This window comes from Eleutherodactylus coqui, chromosome 11 (assembly GCF_035609145.1).
Source record: "Eleutherodactylus coqui strain aEleCoq1 chromosome 11, aEleCoq1.hap1, whole genome shotgun sequence".
NCBI classification, from domain to species: Eukaryota; Metazoa; Chordata; class Amphibia; order Anura; family Eleutherodactylidae; genus Eleutherodactylus; species Eleutherodactylus coqui.
The window spans coordinates 132,645,729-132,666,580 of NC_089847.1; the positions used below are offsets into that span (position 1 = coordinate 132,645,729).

The 20,852-nt window shown below is 51.3% G+C and overlaps 1 protein-coding gene across 1 annotated transcript; it reads left to right on the forward strand.

Annotated features, from left to right (window-relative positions):
* The first annotated feature begins 5 nt into the window (after nt 1-5).
* Nucleotides 6-20,488, forward strand: CTR9 (CTR9 homolog, Paf1/RNA polymerase II complex component). Its single transcript, XM_066583547.1, has 25 exons — nt 6-161; nt 3,881-3,979; nt 4,345-4,584; nt 4,671-4,788; nt 4,863-4,952; nt 5,705-5,853; nt 6,335-6,442; nt 6,858-6,965; nt 7,054-7,290; nt 7,559-7,648; nt 7,728-7,856; nt 10,107-10,290; nt 11,921-12,009; nt 12,093-12,278; nt 12,450-12,537; nt 13,346-13,494; nt 13,577-13,693; nt 14,214-14,359; nt 15,804-15,875; nt 15,954-16,089; nt 16,287-16,436; nt 16,551-16,714; nt 16,993-17,074; nt 17,297-17,412; nt 18,414-20,488. Exons 1-25 carry the CDS (start codon nt 117-119, stop codon nt 18,805-18,807), a joined length of 3,486 nt encoding a protein of 1,161 aa, XP_066439644.1. The 5' UTR covers nt 6-116; the 3' UTR covers nt 18,808-20,488.
* Nucleotides 20,489-20,852: the final 364 nt, after the last annotated feature.

Below are 20,852 nucleotides of genomic sequence, written 5' to 3' on the forward strand. Positions count from 1 at the left end.
CGTTCCCCGTGGTTAGTGTGTACGAAGACCCCGCCTCCTCCGGGTCATGTGACTCTGACGTCACGGCCTCTCGGTCGCTGTAGAGTCCGTATTGTGGACGGTGAAGAGGCAGCAGGATGTCCCGCGGCTCCATCGAGATCCCTCTCCGGGATACTGACGAGGTGAGGGGGGCGGGGAGGAGGCGGCTTCACCTCTGGTCGTCCCCGGGGTCACAGGTGCCCTCACAGCTGCCTCCAGCTGGGGACCTCTAGGAATTAACCCTTTAGTGCCGCTGTACTTGTGGAAGTCTCCGCCCACGTCTCTACGATTCCTCGTTATTAATTACAGCGCGGATTGTTCTAATTAATCGCCATCCGTAAAATCGCGTCACAACATCGTAATAATAAACGTATCGCGTCCCGAACCGCCAGATCTCCGCGGCGCCGTCCATTGTGTCCGCGGCCCCCCGTAGGTGCGGAGAGGCTTGTGGGGCCCCTACGGCTGGACGCCGTACGCCCCGTTACTGGGACGCCCCAATACTGCCGCCGCGGTCAGCCTGCCGCCATTGTAAGGCCGGTCGTAGACCTCAGAGCCGGTGCGTGGCGTCTGCTGCGACGGTCTGTCTGCGGCGCCCGGTGAGCGCTCCGCACCCGCTGCGCCGCTACATGTTGGCGTTACGTTTTTTATTTTTCGGTTTTGATTTGTACAAAGGTAAACTATGTGCGCCGCACGTTTATTTCCAGGGCGTCCGACTGCGTGTAGCGGGGGACATCACCGCCATCTGTGGCGAAATCCCCAGCCGCAGTGCGGAGTGTCGCCCCCTGCAGGTCCTCATCACAAGGCGGATTCAGAGTCGGCGCTTGTTCAGACTTCAGTGGCGTTTTATGGAAATGCGCCCGCAGTTTATACGACGCGGGATTTAAAATCTTTGTCGCCGGCCAAAATAATTGAGGCGTCGAGTCTTGACACGGTTTCCTGCCGCAGCGGCGCCGGGCGGCCATGTGTGGATTTGCGCTACTGACTGGGGTGACATTCGTACGAGGATTGGAAATCTACGGCAGAAGTACCAGCCTGCGCGGCGCACTATAGTGCCACGTACGCCGCGGGCGCGGATCTGACACGGTGCGGTCACACGGCCGATTCCAGCATTGAGGTTTCTGCCGCGTCTCCACGCTCGGCCGCAGGCAGGAGGGGCGGGCCCACAGGAAACGTGGCGGAAATTCCACAACTGGATTTTGCGCACTGATGGTATAAATGTGAACGCGGATCCGCGGCCAAAACCGCAGTAGGAGAGCCACGGATGTCTGCCGCAGCTTTATAGACGCCTTTCGAATAAACCCGCCCGCCGTGTGATCGTGGTTTTTGATGCGGATGCTCCGCGGCGGAGCGTTTCGACCGTTTCCGTGTAAATGTACCGTCAGGCTTTGTTCTCACGGGGTGGAGATCGCAGCGGAGCGCGGACGGCGGGCGTTCTGCAGCAGATAGCGCTAAACCCACATAACGGCGCCGGATTATACGCTGTTTCTGACTCGGAATTTGATATAATTGGCGCGCCGCAGATGTAGATTATTTTTTCCTCTGCGACGCGATCCGGAGAATCTTCTCCACATTTCTGCTGCTGTAAAGGTCACGGATTTTCCTTACGGAGAGACCGGATATTAAACCCGCCGCCTGCGACTGCCTGGCCTTAAAGGGGCTTCCCTGCAGTTAATTCTTGACACCCCGTCCTCGGGGTCGGCCATCAGCTGTTGGGGGTCCGACGCTCGGTTGTGGCTGCGGTCTCGTCTCAGGCGTATGGTGGCCGGCCAGCGGATGAGTCCTAGTGCTGCGCCACGCCAGGCACGTACTGAAGCCGCTGCGGTACTCGCCCGAGCATTGTTGTCACCTCAGCGGCGGACCAGCGTCAATCATTAAGTCCTGGAAAACCCCTTTAAGGGTCGGCCGCTCCGACGCCTGTGGGTCGGCATCAACTATTTTCACGCACGGTTTTTCTCCTGTTTTGCAGCCGGTTTTCCGCTCCTTTTCTTAATTTATGGCTCCTATGATTAAAGACGGATGGCGGGCGCAGCGTGCGGGGGCAGTCCATCTAAATGGGCGATTCGCATACAAAACGCACGCCACAATAGGACAAGTAAAATAAATAAATCCGTGCGCCGCTCCGCCGTCGGGGGAGGGGTTATCTCTGCGCAATTATGGGCCGTTTATTGCAGTATAAAAATCCCACTGACTTGTTGCTCATTTGCGTAACCCTGGTGAGCCGTGGGGGCGGGCCGTGATGGCGCTCAGCTGCGGGCACTACAATGTAATGCCGACTTCACCAGTCTGTCTCTTATACCGTTTGCAAACTTAAATTTGCAGCGAGCAGCAGAGAGAAGTGCGCTGTACATAAGTCATGTATCCAATGCTCGCCCCACCTCCTGGAGGGACCCCTCTATCAGCGGGCTGAGCGGTGACTGTATGAGCCGCAGCCGACCCCTCAGTCAGCGGGGTGAGCGGTGACTGTATGAGCCGCAGCCGACCCCTCAGTCAGCGGGGTGAGCGGTGACTGTATGAGCCGCAGCCGACCCCTCAGTCAGCGGGGTGAGCAGTGACTGTATGAGCCGCAGCCGACCCCCTCAGGCAGCGGGGTGAGCAGTGACTGTATGAGCCGCAGCCGACCCCTCAGTCAGCGGGGTGAGCAGTGACTGTATGAGCCGCAGCCGACCCCTCAATCAGCGGGGTGAGCAGTGACTGTATGAGCCGCAGCCGACCCCCTCAGGCAGCGGGGTGAGCAGTGACTGTATGAGCCGCAGCCGACCCCCTCAGGCAGCGGGGTGAGCAGTGACTGTATGAGCCGCCGCCGACCCCTCAGGCAGCGGGGTGAGCAGTGACTGTATGAGCCGCAGCCGACCCCTCAGTTAGCGGGGTGAGCAGTGACTGTATGAGCCGCAGCCGACCCCTCAGGCAGCGGGGAGAGCAGTGACTGTATGAGCCGCAGCCGACCCCTCAGGCAGCGGGGAGAGCGGTGACTGTATGAGCCGCAGCCGACCCCTCAGTCAGCGGGGTGAGCAGTGACTGTATGAGCCGCAGCCGACCCCTCAGTTAGCGGGGTGAGCAGTGACTGTATGAGCCGCAGCCGACCCCTCAATCAGCGGGGTAAGCAGTGACTGTATGAGCCGCAGCCGACCCCTCAGTCAGCGGGGTGAGCAGTGACTGTATGAGCCGCAGCCGACCCCTCAGGCAGCGGGGTGAGCAGTGACTGTATGAGCCGCAGCCGACCCCTCAGGCAGCGGGGTGAGCAGTGACTGTATGAGCCGCAGCCGACCCCTCAGGCAGCGGGGTGAGCAGTGACTGTATGAGCCGCAGCCGACCCCTCAGGCAGCGGGGTGAGCAGTGACTGTATGAGCCGCAGCCAACCCCTCAATCAGCGGGGTGAGCAGTGACTATGAGCCGCAGCCGACCCCTCAATCAGCGGGGGGAGCAGTGACTGTATGAGCCGCCGCCGACCCCTCAGTCAGCGGGGTGAGCAGTGACTGTATGAGCCGCCGCCGACCCCTCAGGCAGCGGGGTGAGCAGTGACTGTATGAGCCGCCGCCGACCCCTCAGGCAGCGGGGTGAGCAGTGACTGTATGAGCCGCCGACGACCCCTCTCTGCCACTCACTGCAAATGAGAGTTTTCCAAAATACCTGAAGCGATTGCTACAAGTAACAGAGCGCTGAAGTCTGTAGCGCCCGCAGCCGGGCACCATTAGGCACGACAGGTTCCCTTTAAAGGGGTTGTCTGGTTACGCTTCATTAGCGGTGCCTGTATAAAAAGAAACCAAGTGCAGTACACTCGCCCCTCGGCCGGACTGCTTGTTGGCGCCTCCTCTGTCATCACGGCTTCTGTACGTAAACTATTGTTTTGCTCTTCCTCCCGCAGGTCATCGAGCTTGACTTCGACCAGTTACCGGAGGGGGATGAAGTGATCAGTATCCTGAAGCAGGAGCACACGCAGCTGCACATATGGATCGCCTTAGCGGTGAGTATCGGGCACTGACGGGGCTGGCCACACCCACCGGCTGACCGCCATGGTCTCTGATTGGGATACGTCAACCAGTCCGCTTACACCCCCCCCCCCCCCCCGCCGTAGACCATGAGGTCCTAAAAGTGGTCCCCCCCTGGCCAATAAGAGGCTCTCGGAGGCTCCTTGTGTGCAGTGACCTCTTCTTCCGCTTGTGTAGAGCTTGTTGGCCACTAGACGCCTCTACGACGCAGAGAAGAGATGTCACCCCGTTACCAGAGTCTGAGACCCCACCGATCCTGAGAATGTAGCCGGACGTCGGCCATGTCTTGTAGTACGAGGTCTGCGGTTCTCATTGTTTATCTGCTGCCATTTCTCTCCAGCTGGAGTATTACAAGCAGGGGAAGACGGAAGACTTTGTGAAGCTGCTGGAGGCGGCGCGGATAGATGGCAACCTCGACTACAGGGACCACGAGAAGGACCAGATGACATGTCTGGATACGCTGGCCGCCTACTATGTCCAACAGGCGCGCAAAGAGAAGAACAAGGACAGCAAGAAGGAGCTCATCACGCAGGCCACCCTGCTGTACACCATGGCCGACAAGATCATCATGTACGACCAGGTGAGCGGCGTGTGCCGGCTGCTGACCGCCGTCAGGGCTGATCACTTGGTGAGGATGGATCCTTCATTCTCTCTGTCCTTCTCCAGAACCACTTGCTGGGGAGAGCATGCTTCTGCCTGCTGGAGGGAGACAAGATGGACCAGGCAGACGCACAGTTTCACTTCGTTCTCAACCAGTCGCCTAATAACATTCCAGCGCTGCTCGGTAAGTTGCAGAAGGGCGGCCATGTTGGTTTTACTTGCGTCGTTACCGAGTCTTATTTGTGATGTATCTTGCAGGAAAGGCCTGCATCTCCTTTAACAAGAAGGACTACAGAGGAGCGCTCGCCTATTATAAGAAGGCTCTGCGTACCAACCCTGGCTGCCCAGGTAAGGCCAGCCTGTAGCGAGGAGGCTGCGGGTTGGGTTCATGACATAAGGGCTCGTACATACACTATGACAGAAGTATAGAAGGGGATGAAATTGGATTCTATTCACATTTTTCAGTTTGGTGTTGGCCCCCTTGGCCTCCATGACTGCAGTCCCCCTCCGCGGACGCTTTACACCAAATCCCCATAGATGTGTGGAGTGATTTGCCTCCATTCCTGGAGGAGCTTCAGATAGTGATGGGGGATGATGGGTGTGTTGAGCGCATGGATACGACATTCTAGTTTATCCCAAAGATGCTCGATGGGATTGAGATCCGGACTTTGGGCCAATGAAGTCTGCTGACGTTCTGCCCCCCCACACTGCGTGCCGTATGACATGGTGATCGTCATGTTGGTGGAGACAAGGAGCTGTACCAGAGTATTACCACAGGGGAGGTGATGCCACATTGTCCGGGATGCCTCTGTACCCATTGGCGTTGAGGGTGGACTTCACTATAACTAATGACCCCAGTCCTTCCCTGCAACACCTGGGGGCATCTGATGGTTTCTATACTGGGATCATCTCCTTTATACCTAATGCTACACATCACCTGACCGCACAGGACTGCTGGGGGGGCCAATACTTTTGTCAACATAGTGTATGCAGGGTGACCCTTCTGTCCTTAAAGTAAACCCGGCATATAAGAGGCTGTTGGGTGTCCATCTCCGCACATCGCTCCTTACTTACCTGACCTGTGTCTTGTGTTCCTGCAGCCGGGGTGAGGTTAGGAATGGGACACTGCTTTGTAAAGCTCAACAAGTTGGATAAAGCTCGTTTGGCCTTCGGACGGGCGCTGGACCTGAACCCCAAGTGTGTCGGTGCCCTGGTGGGTTTGGCAGTTCTGGAGCTTAACAACAAAGAGGTGAGTGGCCCCGCGGGTCTCATAGACTGACAGCAGAGTTGTCCTAAGTGTCATTGAAGAATGGTCGCCATGGCTTTTAAAGGGGTTGTCCAAGGGGAAGGCTAACTTCTTAAAGATCTGCGATGTTGGAACCTCTGCTTCGGCCACCTTTTCTGTATCCGTGTAACAGAAGGGATTGGCTTAGCAGAACACCAGCCGCCAGCAATAACGTGACGGGCACAGGGCAGCCATACCACATGACCTGCAGTTGGACACGGGTCTGAAATTGAGGTTCCAATACCACAGATCAGTGTAAATATTTTGTCTTCTTAGACAACCCCTTTAAGGATACATTAACCAGCTATTGGCAAGTGTTCAGCTCCCACTGTTGTCCTGGCTGTAGGGAAGACGCAGCGTGCGGTCGGATCTGGATTTGTTTTGTGCTCCTCTTTATCCTCCATATACACAATGATGAATATAAATATCCCTTTTGTCTTCACAGGCCGATTCCATCAAAAATGGCGTCCAGCTGCTGTCCAAAGCGTACACCATTGACCCCAGCAACCCCATGGTGCTCAATCATTTGGCCAATCACTTTTTCTTCAAGAAGGTGCGAATGATTCAAATAGATCCTAATCCTTCCGTCTGTATCCACCTGTCCTACAGCTACAATACTCTATTGCTCCCTGTTATCAGCCATCTCAGTCTAGGGGGATTTTGACTGTAGTGTTGATCAGTGAAATTAGTGATAGGAAGTGCAGAAACCTCCCAGCCCCCCACGATCGCTATTTTATCACCGTCCTTTATATAAAATGTGATATCAGCCACTTCTCTAACACTCCAGCACTGACATAACCTCCGAAGACGACATATATGTGATATCAGCCGCTCCTCTTATAACAATCCAGTACTGACATAACCTTCAGAGATATTGTATATATGACTGATATCAGCCGCTGCTCTTATAACGCCGCTGTATTTATATCATACATGTAACTCGATGGTTTGGGTTGATTCTCTCCCAGGATTACAGTAAAGTCCAGCATTTGGCTCTGCACGCGTTTCACAACACTGAAGTGGAGGCCATGCAGGCTGAGAGCTGCTACCAGCTTGCCCGCTCCTTCCACGTGCAGGTAAGGGGGTGCGGCTGTGGCCGCGTGGTGTGGGGGGGTTCAGCACGGTTGTGCCGTCCCTCACTTGGGGTGTCATTTCTGACCTCAGGAGGATTACGACCAGGCGTTTCAGTACTACTACCAGGCCACACAATTTGCCGCCGCCTCGTTTGTGCTGCCGTTTTTCGGACTGGGACAGATGTACATCTACAGAGGGGACAAGGAGAATGCGGCGCAGTGCTTTGAAAAGGTGCTGAAGGCGTACCCCAACAACTACGAGACCATGAAAATCCTGGGGTCACTGTATGCCGCCTCCGAGGACCAGGAGAAGAGGGACATAGCCAAGGTGAGGGAGCAGCATTGTGTCTGCAGGGGCATGCATACAGATGTGTACTAGCCTGAGATGACGCCCCCTAGTGGTGTCTGCAGGTTATCCTTTAATTTTAGAACTATGGGCAGTCAGCAGTGTGATCGGCTCTTATGGCCGAGGATTGGGTGCATGTAGCCATATATATATATTTTTTTTTACCTCAATGGGCGCTAGCGTAATGTGATTCTCCGCTCTGGTTTTCTTCATGTGTCGTTTCTCATCAGTCGCTGACTTGTCTCTGCAGAGCCACTTGAAGAAAGTCACGGAGCAGTACCCGGATGACGTGGAGGCGTGGATCGAGCTCGCTCAGATTTTGGAGCAGACTGATATCCAGGTAAGGGGCGTTACCTGTATGGGGGCAGTATTGTGTGCGTGTCACTCCAGATCTCTGACCGTCTTACGTGTCCGTGCAGAATGCCCTCTCCGCCTACGGTACCGCCACTCGGATCCTGCAGGAGAAGGTGCAGGCGGACGTTCCTCCCGAGATTCTGAATAACGTGGGGGCTCTTCACTACCGCCTGGGCAACCTGGGAGAAGCAAAGGTACGTGTCACGGAGGGTGATTCTTGGAGTTACAACATTAAGAGGTATGCCAGTCTTAAAGGGGGTTTCCACCCTTGAAAGTTATTCCCTATCCATAGGATAAGTTATAACTTGCTGATCAGTAGGGGTTCAATCTCCGGGACCCCTACTAATCTTAAAGCTCTTCTGCTCCTTTCACTTCAGTTGGACTGCAGAAGACAACGGATCGCTGGAAATCGTCTATCTCCAGCAGTCCCATTGAAGTGAATGAAGTAGAAGCGCACATGCACTGCTCCACTGTCCACACTTTAAGAAGCCCTGAGGCTGAAATCTTAAGATCTGTGAGGAATCCCAGCAGTCCAGACCCTCGCTGATTAGCAGGTTATTCTCTGTCCTGTGGATAGGAAATAACTTGCTGAAAGAGAAAGAACTCTTTAACCCCTGAACAACACAGGGCATAAGGTTACGTCCTGCATGTTTTGGGGTGTGTGTGGAGGGAGATCGCGGGGTGATATTCCTCCATACACTGCGGCTGCCGGCTGTTTCTTACAGCTGACAGCTGCCCGCGGCAGCTTTGGTAAGCCGCACGCCTCTTCAGAGCTGTTAACACTTCAAATGCCCCAGCTGATGTTCCGGGGTCCCATATGGCCCACCGCGATGAGATTGCGCGTTGCCGTGCGGGTGTCATGGCAGCCCGAGGCATGGCTTGTTAGAACGCGGTATGATGTAATACTATGGCATTACATCATACTGTAGGAGCGATCAAAGCATCGCAAGTTCTTGTTCCCTCTGGGGACCTAAATGATCATACACTGGATTTTCACATGGAAATTTACGTCCATTCCATGGCAAATTTGCAGCCCGTTACATTTAATGGGAATATTTGGCGCATTCTACAAGGCAGGGATTTTTACCGCATGTGAATTTAAAATCCAAATGTGCAGGAAAAAAAGTACCACTACTCGCCGCAGACTCCATGCCACTAATACTTCTGCACGTATTTGCCCACTGCAAAGGGCTAAATTTGTGTCCAGCCCTACTTCTGCATAATCGCAGCTCAGCCGCTGTTTTGAGAGGCAGAATCCATGTTGTCTGTACCTTACCCTTAATGTGTTGCTTGCCATCCAAAGATTTGCCTCTTAAAGGAGTATTCTGGCTTCTTTAGCTGCCAGGGGATTGGTCATCGGTTAAAAAGGCCTGGAATACCCCTTTAATTCATTGGCTGCATCTCTGCCCGTCCGTTCCCCCATAACTGGCGTAGTTTTCAGCTGTAACTTAGGCCTCATGTCCACGGGCAGGTCGGATTCTGCATGGGGGAGCCCGCAGTGGAATCCAATCCTGCCCGCGGCCGAGGATCCTGTTTACCTGTCCGGGTCTTCACTGCAGATGTGTCCACTGCCTTCCATGCGCAGTAGAGATTAAATAAAAAAAATCTGCTGCTGTTCCACGGAATCCGTGGCCCGTCCGTCCATCAATTCAGTTGCGGATAGGCCGCAGATCGGACGGCTTCCATTGACTTCAAAATGGAGCATGCTGCAACCAGAAGGTCCGCAAAACAAATGTGCATGCTTTAAGCCAGCTGCAGACGCCCATGTCTCCCTAGGGGCGGCTTCAATGGTGGATCGTCCGCGCAGATTCCGCAGTTCAAATTTGCCCGTGGACATTGGGCCTAAGTGTTATTTATTACATAAGTTATAATAAATGTGACGGCCTGCGGGGGACCACACCTCTTGCCGTTGAGCTCCGCCCACTTAAAAAAAAAAAAAAGTGGTGGAGCCAGCATAAAGCTGCAAAAAGTTGCAATTGCAACTTTTTGATGCCAGAATTCTGTCCCAAGTGGTTTAAGGACTCTGTGTCTTGTATATTTAAAGGGCCGGTGTCCAGTAAATAAGTTCTGTAACCTTTTCATCTACTTTGTATCCCATGTGATTATCAGGTAGTTGTCACTGAATGTGGAAACATTCTTGTTTACACTCTGAGGACCAAGCTCTCCGCGGGCTGCACTCTGCGTCTCCGCAGGCTGCACTCACATGATTCCGTACGTTACAAGTCTGGTAATCTGCTGAGGTGCCGGATCATCAGACCCATGTAGTGTATATACCTGCTCTGTGGCCATTACAGTCCCTGATGTCAGTAACGCTGAACTGTCAGGTCATTCTCCTAATCTGGCGTGGAGCTATTTGGGTCACATGTGGGCACCGAATGCCAGTTTAATGGAATCCCGCAATATATTTGACTTTTGACCATATATTGCATTTATGGGTTTTGTAGAAATATTTCTTGGCATCCCTGGATCGCGCCAAAGCAGAAGCTGAACACGACGAACATTACTACAGCGCCATTTCCGTCACCACCAACTATAACCTGGCCAGGCTGTACGAGGCGCTGTGCGAGTTCCACGAATCGGAGAAGCTGTACAAAAACATCCTGAGGGAACATCCAAACTACGTGGACTGTAAGTCACAGAGCTGTATTTTGCAGGCTTCAGAGCTGAAATCTACCAGCATCCCCTGCTGCTTAATGTATGTACACAGTGACTCCACCAGCAGAATAGTGAGTGCAGCTCTGGGGTATAATACAGGATGTAACTCAGGAGCAGTACAGGATAAGTAATGTATGTACACAGTGACTCCACCAGCACAATAGTAAGTGCAGCTCTGGGGTATAATACAGGATGTAACTCAGGATCAGTACAGGATAAGTAATGTATGTACACAGTGACTCCACCAGCAGAACAGTGAGTGCAGCTCTGGAGTATAATACAGGATGTAACTCAGGTCAGTACTGGATAAGTAATGCATGTACACAGTGACTCCACCAGCAGAATAGTGAGTGCAGCTCTGGAGTATAATACAGGATGTTACTCAGGAGCAGTACAGGATAAGTAATGTATGTACACAGTGACTCCACCAGCAGGATAGTGAGTGCAGCTCTGGAGTATAATACAGGATGTAACTCAGGATCAGTCCAGGATAAGTAATGTATGTACACAGTGACGCCACCAGCAGAATAGTGAGTGCAGCTCTGGAGTATAATACAGGATATACCTCAGGATCAGTACAGGATAATTGATATATGTACACAGTGACTCCACCAGCAGAATAGTGAGTGCAGCTCTGGGGTATAATACAGGATGTAACTCAGGAGCAGTACAGGATAAGTATTGTATGTACACAGTGACTCCACCACCAGCAGAATAGTGAGTGCAGCTCTGGGGTATAATACAGGATGTAACTCAGGAGCAGTACAGGATAAGTAATGTATGTACACAGTGACTCCACCAGCAGAATAGTGAGTACAGCTCTGGAGTATAATACAGCATGTAACTCAGGATCAGTACAGGATAGGTAATGTATGTACACAGTGACTCCACCAGCAGAATAGTGAGTGCAGCTCTGGAGTATAATACAGGATGTAACTCAGGAGCAGTACAGGATAAGTAATGTATGTACACAGTGACTCCACCAGCAGAATAGTGAGTGCAGCTCTGTGGTATAATACAGGATGTAGCTCGGGAGCAGTACAGGATAAGTAATGTTTGTACACAGTGACTCCACCAGCAGAATAGTGAGTGCAGCTCTGGAGTATAATACAGCATGTAACTCAGGATCAGTACAGGATAAGTAATGTATGTACACAGTGACTCCACCAGCAGAATAGTGAGTGCAGCTCTGGGGTATAATACATGATGTAACTCAGGAGCAGTACAGGATAAGTAATGTATGTACACAGTGACTCCACCAGCAGAATAGTGAGTGCAGCTCTGGAGTATAATACAGGATGTAACTCAGGATCAGTACAGGATAAGTAATGTATGTACACAGTGACTCCACCAGCAGAATAGTGAGTGCAGCTCTGCGGTATAATGCAGGATGTAACATTGGATCAGTACAGGACAAGTAATGTATGTACACAGTGACTCCACCAGCAGAATAGTGAGTGCAGCTCTGGAGTATAATGCATAATGTAACATTGGATCAGGTACGCAGTGACGCCGCTCTTTATATAGAATGATTTGATATGGATTACTTGCACTTTCTCATGTGCTGCAGTATAACTACTGTATTTTCCTGTGTTTTGCGCAGGTTACTTGCGTCTTGGAGCTATGGCCAGAGACCGAGGAAATTTCTATGAGGCTTCTGATTGGTTCAAGGAGGCTCTTCAGATTAACCAGGTAGAGTCTAGTATCTGCTGTCCTATCGGGTCTCGCTGGCCAGGACTCCATGTAGTTACCTGTTGTGTATCGCTGCCTTTCAGGATCACCCCGACGCTTGGTCTTTGATTGGAAACCTTCACTTGGCCAAGCAGGAATGGGGACCCGGACAGAAGAAGTTTGAGAGGATTTTGAAGCAACCGTCTACCCAGAACGACACCTACTCTATGCTGGCGCTGGGCAACGTGTGGCTGCAGACGCTGCACCAACCGACCCGCGACCGCGAGAAGGTGAGGCTATCGTACGGCTCCCTCTCGCACCTTACCTTTACTATGGGAATCTGGCTTCTAGAATATTTGGGCTCTTGCCTCCCAGTACAGAACCTTCCCCTCCCATACAAAGGCTCCTAATGTCTACCGGAGTTTATTATAGTTGACTATAGGTGCCTCCCTTACCCGCAGGAAAAGCGTCACCAGGACCGTGCGCTGGCGATCTATAAGCAGGTGCTGAGAAACGACTCCAAGAATCTGTATGCAGCGAACGGCATCGGTAAGTACAGAGGTTAGAAGTATTGCATGACTTAGTCTGACCGGAGACAAGACGCCCTCCCCTTCCCTGTACCTTTATATAATCCAGAGCTGCATTCACTGCTCTGCAGCTTCAGAGCTGAAATCTCCCATTATTTGCTTTTTTTTTACATAGTTTGTTGTGGTTTGCATTCTGGGAAATGTTGTATTTGCATCAGGCTTTTTTATAGGAGCTCAGTTGAATATTAGAGGGGTTATACCTAAATTGCATGTTATCCCCTAATCACAGGATAGGGATAACTTGCTGATTTTTGGGGGTCCCACCCCTGAGACCCCTGAAGATCAACAGGACTCCTTTGCCCTGCTCTGAATATCATTGTGGGGGTTGCTTGTGTTATCCCTGTGAGTGGAGTGCTGGCTGAGTATGCATGGTCAGACCTCCATTCATTCATAGGGATGATGGAGATACCCGAGTGCATGTGTGAATGGAGTGATGGTGTCCTTGCATGACCAGCACTCCATTCAGTCCTTTCGTCACTGCAGAAGATGCACTAATCCCACAGTAAGGAGCACGGGGGGTACAGGGCCCGCCTTTCCAATATTGGCGGTGCCCCCCCCACTGATGAGCAAGTTACCAACTATCCATAACTTGCCATTTTGGTCCAACCGCATTTAGAGGGTTTGTCCACAAGCTAGCTGTAAGAACCTGCAGAATAGTGAGCGCAGCTCTGGTTGTAAGTCCAAATCTGTAGTCAAGTCTGTATATAAACCGTAAAACGGTGTTTATTGATTGATAAAGGGGGTCACATATTTACCTTTGTATCCGCAAGGGGCCGTACTGGCGCACAAAGGGTACGTGCGTGAAGCCCGTGACGTTTTCGCTCAGGTCCGAGAAGCCACTGCCGAGATCAGTGATGTGTGGCTCAACTTGGCCCATATCTACGTGGAGCAGAAGCAGTACATCAGCGCCGTGCAGATGGTAAGTGCAGAACCGGCCACCTCTGAAAAGGCGCGCTGAACCCTGGAGCTGACGGTCCGTCTCGTCTTACCTCTGCCTTTAGTATGAAAACTGTCTGCGCAAGTTCTACAAACACCAGAACACGGAGGTGCTGCTGTATTTGGCGCGAGCCTTGTTCAAGTGCGGGAAACTGCAGGAGTGCAAACAGATTCTACTGAAGGTGAGCGTTTGTGTAGTATGATGGAAAGTTCCAGAACTGTTTTGTCTTGGTTCCTCATTAACTCCTCCCCCTTTGGTTCCATTCACTGACAAGTATTCATTGTCTTGTATTCCTAGGCTGAGAACTCGTCCTGATCACGTATTGCTGACACGGGTGCAGGCCTTGTTTAGAGGACTTCCACACCCCTGTGTGAGCAGAACGAGGTCCGGGCAGGTTTTCTGCCTCTAAATTTGATCACAAATTCCATACACTGACAGCAAGGAGAAATTTTAAAAAGTAGTATGAAACTGGGGCACAAAAAGTTACTTGTAAAAGGGGTTATCCGGGATTAGGAGTCTGCCAAGAACAGCGCCACCCCTATCCATGGGTTGTGTGTGGGATTGTAGCTTATTTCCTTTGAAGCTGATGGGTCTAAGCTGCAATACTAGACACAGGCCATGAGCGGAGGGGCGCTGTTTTTGTAAGAGAGAAGCCATGTTTTTCTAATCCCAGACAACCTCTTTAATGTCCAACTCTGCAGGCTCGTCATGTGGCCCCAAATGACACCGTTCTCATGTTCAACGTGGCCCTGGTGCTGCAGAGACTCGCCACATCTGTGCTGAAAGACGAGAAGAGTAACCTGAAGGAAGTACTGAACGCTGTCAAGGAGCTGGAGCTCGCCCACCGGTGAGACGGGCATGGAAGCGGGACGAGGAAGGATGGGGCATCGCGGCTAGATATTTATAGCATGTCATGTGGAAGCCTCTTTAACCCCTTAAGGACACGGCCCTCTTTATTTCACTTTCGTTACCCCCACCCCACCCCCCACCCCCATTTAAAAAAGAAAACTTTTTCAGTTGTCCATAAATGTTGCTGGCCGACGGCTTTGTTTTTTGCTGAATGATGTATTCTTCAATCTTTTTTTGGGGGGGAGGGGGTTATGGTTACGGCTCACACACTCTGCAGCAAAGATCACATAACTTTATTGTGACGATACAAAATAGATGTTTTTTTGTTTTGTTTTTTTGTTTTTTTTTGCTGAACTGCTTTTAAAAAATAGCTTTTGGGGGAAAAATGTATTTTCTGCCAGCAGCTTCTGGGGGTGTCAGCTGTAAGAAACTGCCGGCATTATGTGAAGCGAAATCTGCTCCCCTCCACACGCCCCAAACGCACAGGACGTAAGTTCACTTCCCGTGTCATAAAGGGGGAACCCTGATCTCGCCTTTTCCTGGTCAGGATGGGGAAAAACCAGCGGCTCTGCTACCGCCACCTGTTGGAGAGTGATGAGCGCTCAGCGCAGCGCTGTTTCTGTAGCTCTCATTGAAGTGAATGGGAGCTACTGAGGTGGCAGAGCGCACTGTGCTGTAAGGTTTCTTTGACTCCCATTCATTTTAATGAGAACTATGGAAACGGCGCTCCTCTCTTGCCGTAGGCTCCGGCTGGGTGGCCGATGGCAGGATTCTATTTCGGCTATGAAAAGCAGAGATGGGAATACCCCTTTAAGGATGCAGCAAGTGTTTTTGCGCCCTGCTTTTCGAAAAGCCAAAACTTGCCCTTTCATGTGATGATGTGTTTTATATAAATGCATCTTCAGATCTGTTTCATTCAGCCGGAGGAAGAACCCCGAGAGGCTGGAAAGCTCGCTGGAACAGCATGTATTTTTGTTGGCCATTAAAAGGTCTCATATCTACAGGATTTCTCCTCTGACGTGGCAGCATGAGGGCTGGATTTTTGCGAGACGAGTTGTATTTTTTATGGCACCATTAGGAGTGTGAAGAATTTATAGTATGTATTTGTGTTTTGGGGTAATTTTTGTGCCACTGTAGTAGTCGGGCCTAGTAGGTAGACTTGGGACCACCTCTTTGGTATTCGATGATCGCACCAGTAGGATGACGGGGGGAGTGCCCTGCCAGTGTAAAATTACCCAGGTACCGCGGGTACTATAGACCTCAAACGCCTATAATCGGCGTGAGCTCTGATCCGTTGCAGCAGGGTATCCGCTTTGTGTTACGGTTGACACCTGCCGATGGTGCGGGCTCGGCCCCCATGTTTACGACGCTGTGCATTACTGCAAGGGGTGCGAGACTGCTGAGAATGTAAGATGTCTGACCCGACGCTGTTTCTTCTGTAGATATTTCAATTACTTGAGTAAAGTCGGTGACAAGATGAGGTTCGATTTGGCTCTTGCAGCTTCGGAGGCCAGGTAGGTGCTGCGGCGATCAGTGTCACGGCTTGTGATTGTCACCCTTTGCATCGCTGTAATCGTCTGTCCCCATTGTAGGCAATGCTCGGATCTCCTGAGTCAGGCTCAGTACCACGTGGCCCGAGCTCGGAAGCAGGATGAGGAGGAGAAGGAGCTGCGTGCCAAGCAAGAACAGGAGAAGGAGCTGCTGCGCCAGAAGCTGCAGAAGCAACAGGTGGGAGGCGGGTCTGTGGATTTATGTAGAATAGATGCTTGGAGGGGATGGCGGGATCCTGGGCGGGGTGGCAAAGGGGGTGATGGGAACGTCACGAGGAGAGATTGGGGGGGGGGGGGTGAAGGGATGCGGACCCTGGGGAGCGATGGGCATGTTACTAAGCAGGAGCCAACGTAACACTTATTAATTTTTTCCAGGAAGAGAAACGTCTCAAGGAAATCGAAGAGCAGAAGAAACTTTTGGAGCAGAGAGCGCAGTATGTGGAGAAGACCAAGAACATCTTACAATTCACTGGCGAGATGGAGGCTCCAAAAGAGAAGAAGCGAGGAGGCGGTGGTGGAGGCCGGGTGAGGCTGTATTTTGTGGTGACATGATGCAGATCTCCGCTGTACATGTACTTATACGCTCTGGGTAGCACCTGCTGCAGCACAGCTTATCTTCCTGCTCTCCTCTCCCTACAGCGGTCCAAAAAGAACGGGGAGTTTGATGAGTTTGTCAACGATGACTCTGATGAAGATCTGCCATCCAAGAAGAAGAGAAAGAGGAAGGGCGGCAGCAGCGGAGGAGAGCAGGAGGGAGGAGACGAGAATGATGGAGACAAGAAGAAGAAAAAGAGAAGGAGACGGTGAGTTCACTTTTTGGGAAAGCTGGGTGGGTGACCACCAATATGGCTGCTGCGTTACCACCCTTAGACCACTGCAGGGCATTACAGACATGTGGAGTATGGGAAAGCTGGGTGACTCCTGAACAGTAGATCTGCCATTATGGGATCGCGGATCGTATCATCGCTGCAAACGTCGGCAGGCAGAGCCGCTGTCATCGCAGGACTGGCAGTCGCCCGACTTTCCCAAAGTCCAACAGCTGAAGGTCTCTCTGACTTGTGATGCTCTTTATGCCCATCAGGCCACAGAAGTCTGGTGAAGGATCAGAGGATGATGAGGACCAACGCCCCCGTGCCAGGAAGAGACCGCAGAAGAAAGAGAAGGTAAATAAGTGCCCCTTTATGATTTAGTCTCTACATAACAGATGCATTTGGTGTCCCCATCGGTCTGGCAGCTGCCATGTTTTCAGGCCTGCGATGGCATCTGTAGATTCATTGTGTCCTAATGGGGCTCGTGTTGTGCATGGTCTCCTTATACGTTGGACTCACCGCTGTTCCTGATCACGTTGTCTGTTGCCCAGACTAATCCTTCTCTTTTCTTCTCAGCCAGCTAGAGTGGAAAGAACTCCGGCCTCCATGAAAGGGAAGATCAAGTCAAAAGCCATGATCTCCTCCAGCGACGACTCGTCAGACGAGGATAAACTCAAAATTGCTGATGAAGGGTAAGAGCGACGTTAAAGAGTAACCGCAGTTTAAAAAAAAAACAAAAAAAAAAAAACTTTTGACATGTCAGAGCGACATGACAAAAGTTTTGACCGGTGGGGGTCCGGCTGCCAAAACTTCTGCTGATCGCTGAAATGAAGGGGCTGCAGTGCTCATCCGAGCTTTGTGCCCCTTCGCTGTGATCATTGCCTGTCAACTCCTTTCTGCAGATGATGGTGGATGCATAGGTTTTTATAGACATCCATCTGCAGCTGCCCAGAGGAGCCGACGAGCAATGATGACAGTCAAAGGGTCACAAAGCTCGGATGAGCACTGCAGCCCCTTCATTTCAGTGATCAGACGGGGTCTCTGCACCCGGACCTCCGCCCATCAAAACTTTTTTGTCATGTCAAAAGTTTTGAAAAACTGCAGTTACTTTTTAAATCAGATTTAAAGAATCCCTTCAACTAAAAGCCCCTGTGATTGGGGCCTGGTGTCATGTGACTGCAGCCTGCAGCTCCCCCTTCTCTGGAGACAGCATGGTGACAGTCCTGTTCTAAGCAGAGTCCTGTTTGCCAGGTTGGTTGCTATGGACACATTGTAAGGAGCACAGTCTCCTCAATGGTGATGTCAGCTGAGCGTCCCTAGCAACAAGTCGTCGGTCTTTGATAACTAAGACCCCATTCACATCTGCGCCAGGGCTGCCAGACTCTTCTGTTAGGCTCTGTTCTCAGGGAAAACCAATGAAAATGGCGCAACTGCCGGGTGCGAAAATCTTAAGCGCAACTTTCTATCAGACATGTAAATACGGCCTAAGGATTAGCTATAAATTAACCCTTCACTAAGAAGGGCTGGAACATTACAGCCGGCCTCTCCATATAAAGATACAGCTAATGTAACAATCATTTTTTTTTGTACTCTAGTCACATCCAAAGCTGCACTTACGCTGGCCTTCTCTGCGCTGTCCTCATTCTTATTCTCTCTTCCCCATAACTAATGCAGAACATTCTTGTGTTTTTAGAAACGCCCAAAACAGCAACAGCGACTCCGATGGCGACACGCAGCCCTCCAGGAAGCGCATCATGTCCGACAGCGATTCTGACGGTGGAAACAAGTCCAGAAGCGACGCGGGAAGCGGTCGGAGATCGCAGCAGTCTGGCGAGGAGTCCGACGACAACACCACCTGGGCGCGGAAGAGGCAGCGAACAGATTCAGGCTCTGATAACGAGTCGGTGCAGTCGAGGCGAAGCAGATCCGTCGCATCGGATAACGAATCGCGAGCCGCGTCCCGCAGTCCAGGGTCAGACAGAGAGTCCGGCAACGAGGGCTCTGCTAGAGGATCCGGAAATGAGTCTGAGCCGGAAGTGTCCAACAACGAGAAGTCCGAGCGCGGATCCGACGACGACAGCGACTGAGCGCCAAACTCCGGTCATGTAATATTTACTGTAAATAAAGAAAATCCTGGAAGTGGCGTTTTCTGAACTTCCGGTGGAGATTTTTCGTTCTGTTTCAGCCGTAAATCTGACTCCGCCCCTTTTGGCATCTTGAAAAATTCCAGTGTTACGTCTGAGCTGACGACTGCGACTGTTATTTCTGCGGTTTTCGGTCTTGCTGCTGCTTTAGTTTGGGGGTCGGGCTGCAGACTGGAACCTTTTTATTTTGGTATTCTGTAACTAAATGACTTGCAGGTTTGTTTTTCTCCCTCTGAGTTCTTTCTGAACTGCATTTTATAGAAATCTTTACTTAACGGCAAGTAATTTTGCTGGTTGTTTGACTTTATTTTTTTTTTTTCTTCCATTCGCATGTCTTCTACAATCACATCCAAAGCTGCTAGTTTCCTTAAAGGGGTTGTCCTATTTCTAACTGTTTTGCTGCAGGATGCAGACAGCTCTGTACATTGCACAGTGGCGCAGGGTGGTACTGCAGGCTGAAGCCCATTCACTTCAATAGGATTTAGCCTGCAGTACCAACCAGGACCACTATGCAATGTACGGAGCTGCAACAAAAAAAAACTTGAGCTGTAGGGCAATCTCTTTAACGCGGTTGACCATTGAAGGCACTTTATCCCATGGAATAACTTGTGGCTTGGTGAGGGTCTAACCACTGGGACCTTCACTGATCCTGGGAATTGGGGTCCCACCGCATTTGGGAATGACCACAGTTCGGGTTGCACCTGCACACCCCCGCTCCATTCATTTTAATGGCACCACTGGAGATAGCAGAGTGCTAGTGCTTGGTTATTTCCGGCATGCGTACCGCAGCTCTGGTCCTTCTTGGGATCGCTGGTCAGACCCCCACCGAGTTTTAGCACAGCCCCTCTTAACGATTCTACAGCAATAAGCTCTCACTGCCCCCTGCTGGATTAGTGCCTAATTAGGAGCACAATTTACATTCACATCCTGGCACTGTGCCTTGTGCAGAATTTTGAATGCAGCTTTGGAAGTGACTGGAGTATGAGGCATAATGGTAATCCTGATGGTAAATGAAACACAATGACCCCGGAGTTTCTAGAGTTCACAGCGGTCTAGTCTCTTCTGTGCATTCCCACGGGCGCCGGTTTCACCGCACATCACACGGACATCCCGCCTGCGGTGTGGAGGCCGCGCATCTGCATCTTATACTCTCATGTGAGACTTGCACCAAAATGGAACGTTCACTTTGGCATCTGAATCTGCAGTTAGACCTGCGGATCGGGGCGCGGCGTGCCGCACCTACAGATTTGGCGGCGTCCTGTGGCGTAAGGAAGAGCTCTGCGCGGATACAGCAGGACCGCACATTTCCTCCAGCGCCTTATAGCTTCTGCAGGCTCCTGGCGTTGGGGTGAGTTGGAGGTTTATCGGCGGCGCTCCACCCATCCCCCGCTTGTGACTTCTAGAACATCATCTGCCGGAGGTTCACGGACGGCGCCGGTTTATTGTCGGAGTTACGTGTTCTAGAAAAACTTTTCTTGCTTCCTTTTAGTGGAAATCTTACTTAGAACGTTCTTTTGTGACATCGTGACCCCGTGGTGACCCCACCGAAACTTCATAAAGAAAGGGAAAAAGTTCTAATTTTCATAAGAATGTAAAAAATCATCTAATAAATGGGAGAATTATCCTGGACTGCTCGTTATTGGGAGCCGATCATTACTGCGTGTGCAGACCGGACCAATGAGGGTACAGACTAACACAGGAGCAGTAATGTATGTACACAGCGACTACAGCAGAATAGTGAGTGCAGCTCTGGGGTATAATACAGGATGTAACTCAGGAGCAGTACAGGATAAGTAATGTATGTACACAGTGACTCCACCAGCAGAATAGTGAGTGCAGCTCTGGGGTATAATACAGGATGTAACTCAGGAGCAGTACAGGATAAGTAATGTATGTACACAGTGACTCCACCAGCAGAATAGTGAGTGCAGCTCTGGAGTATAATACAGGATATAACTCAGGATCAGTACAGGATAAGTAATGTATGT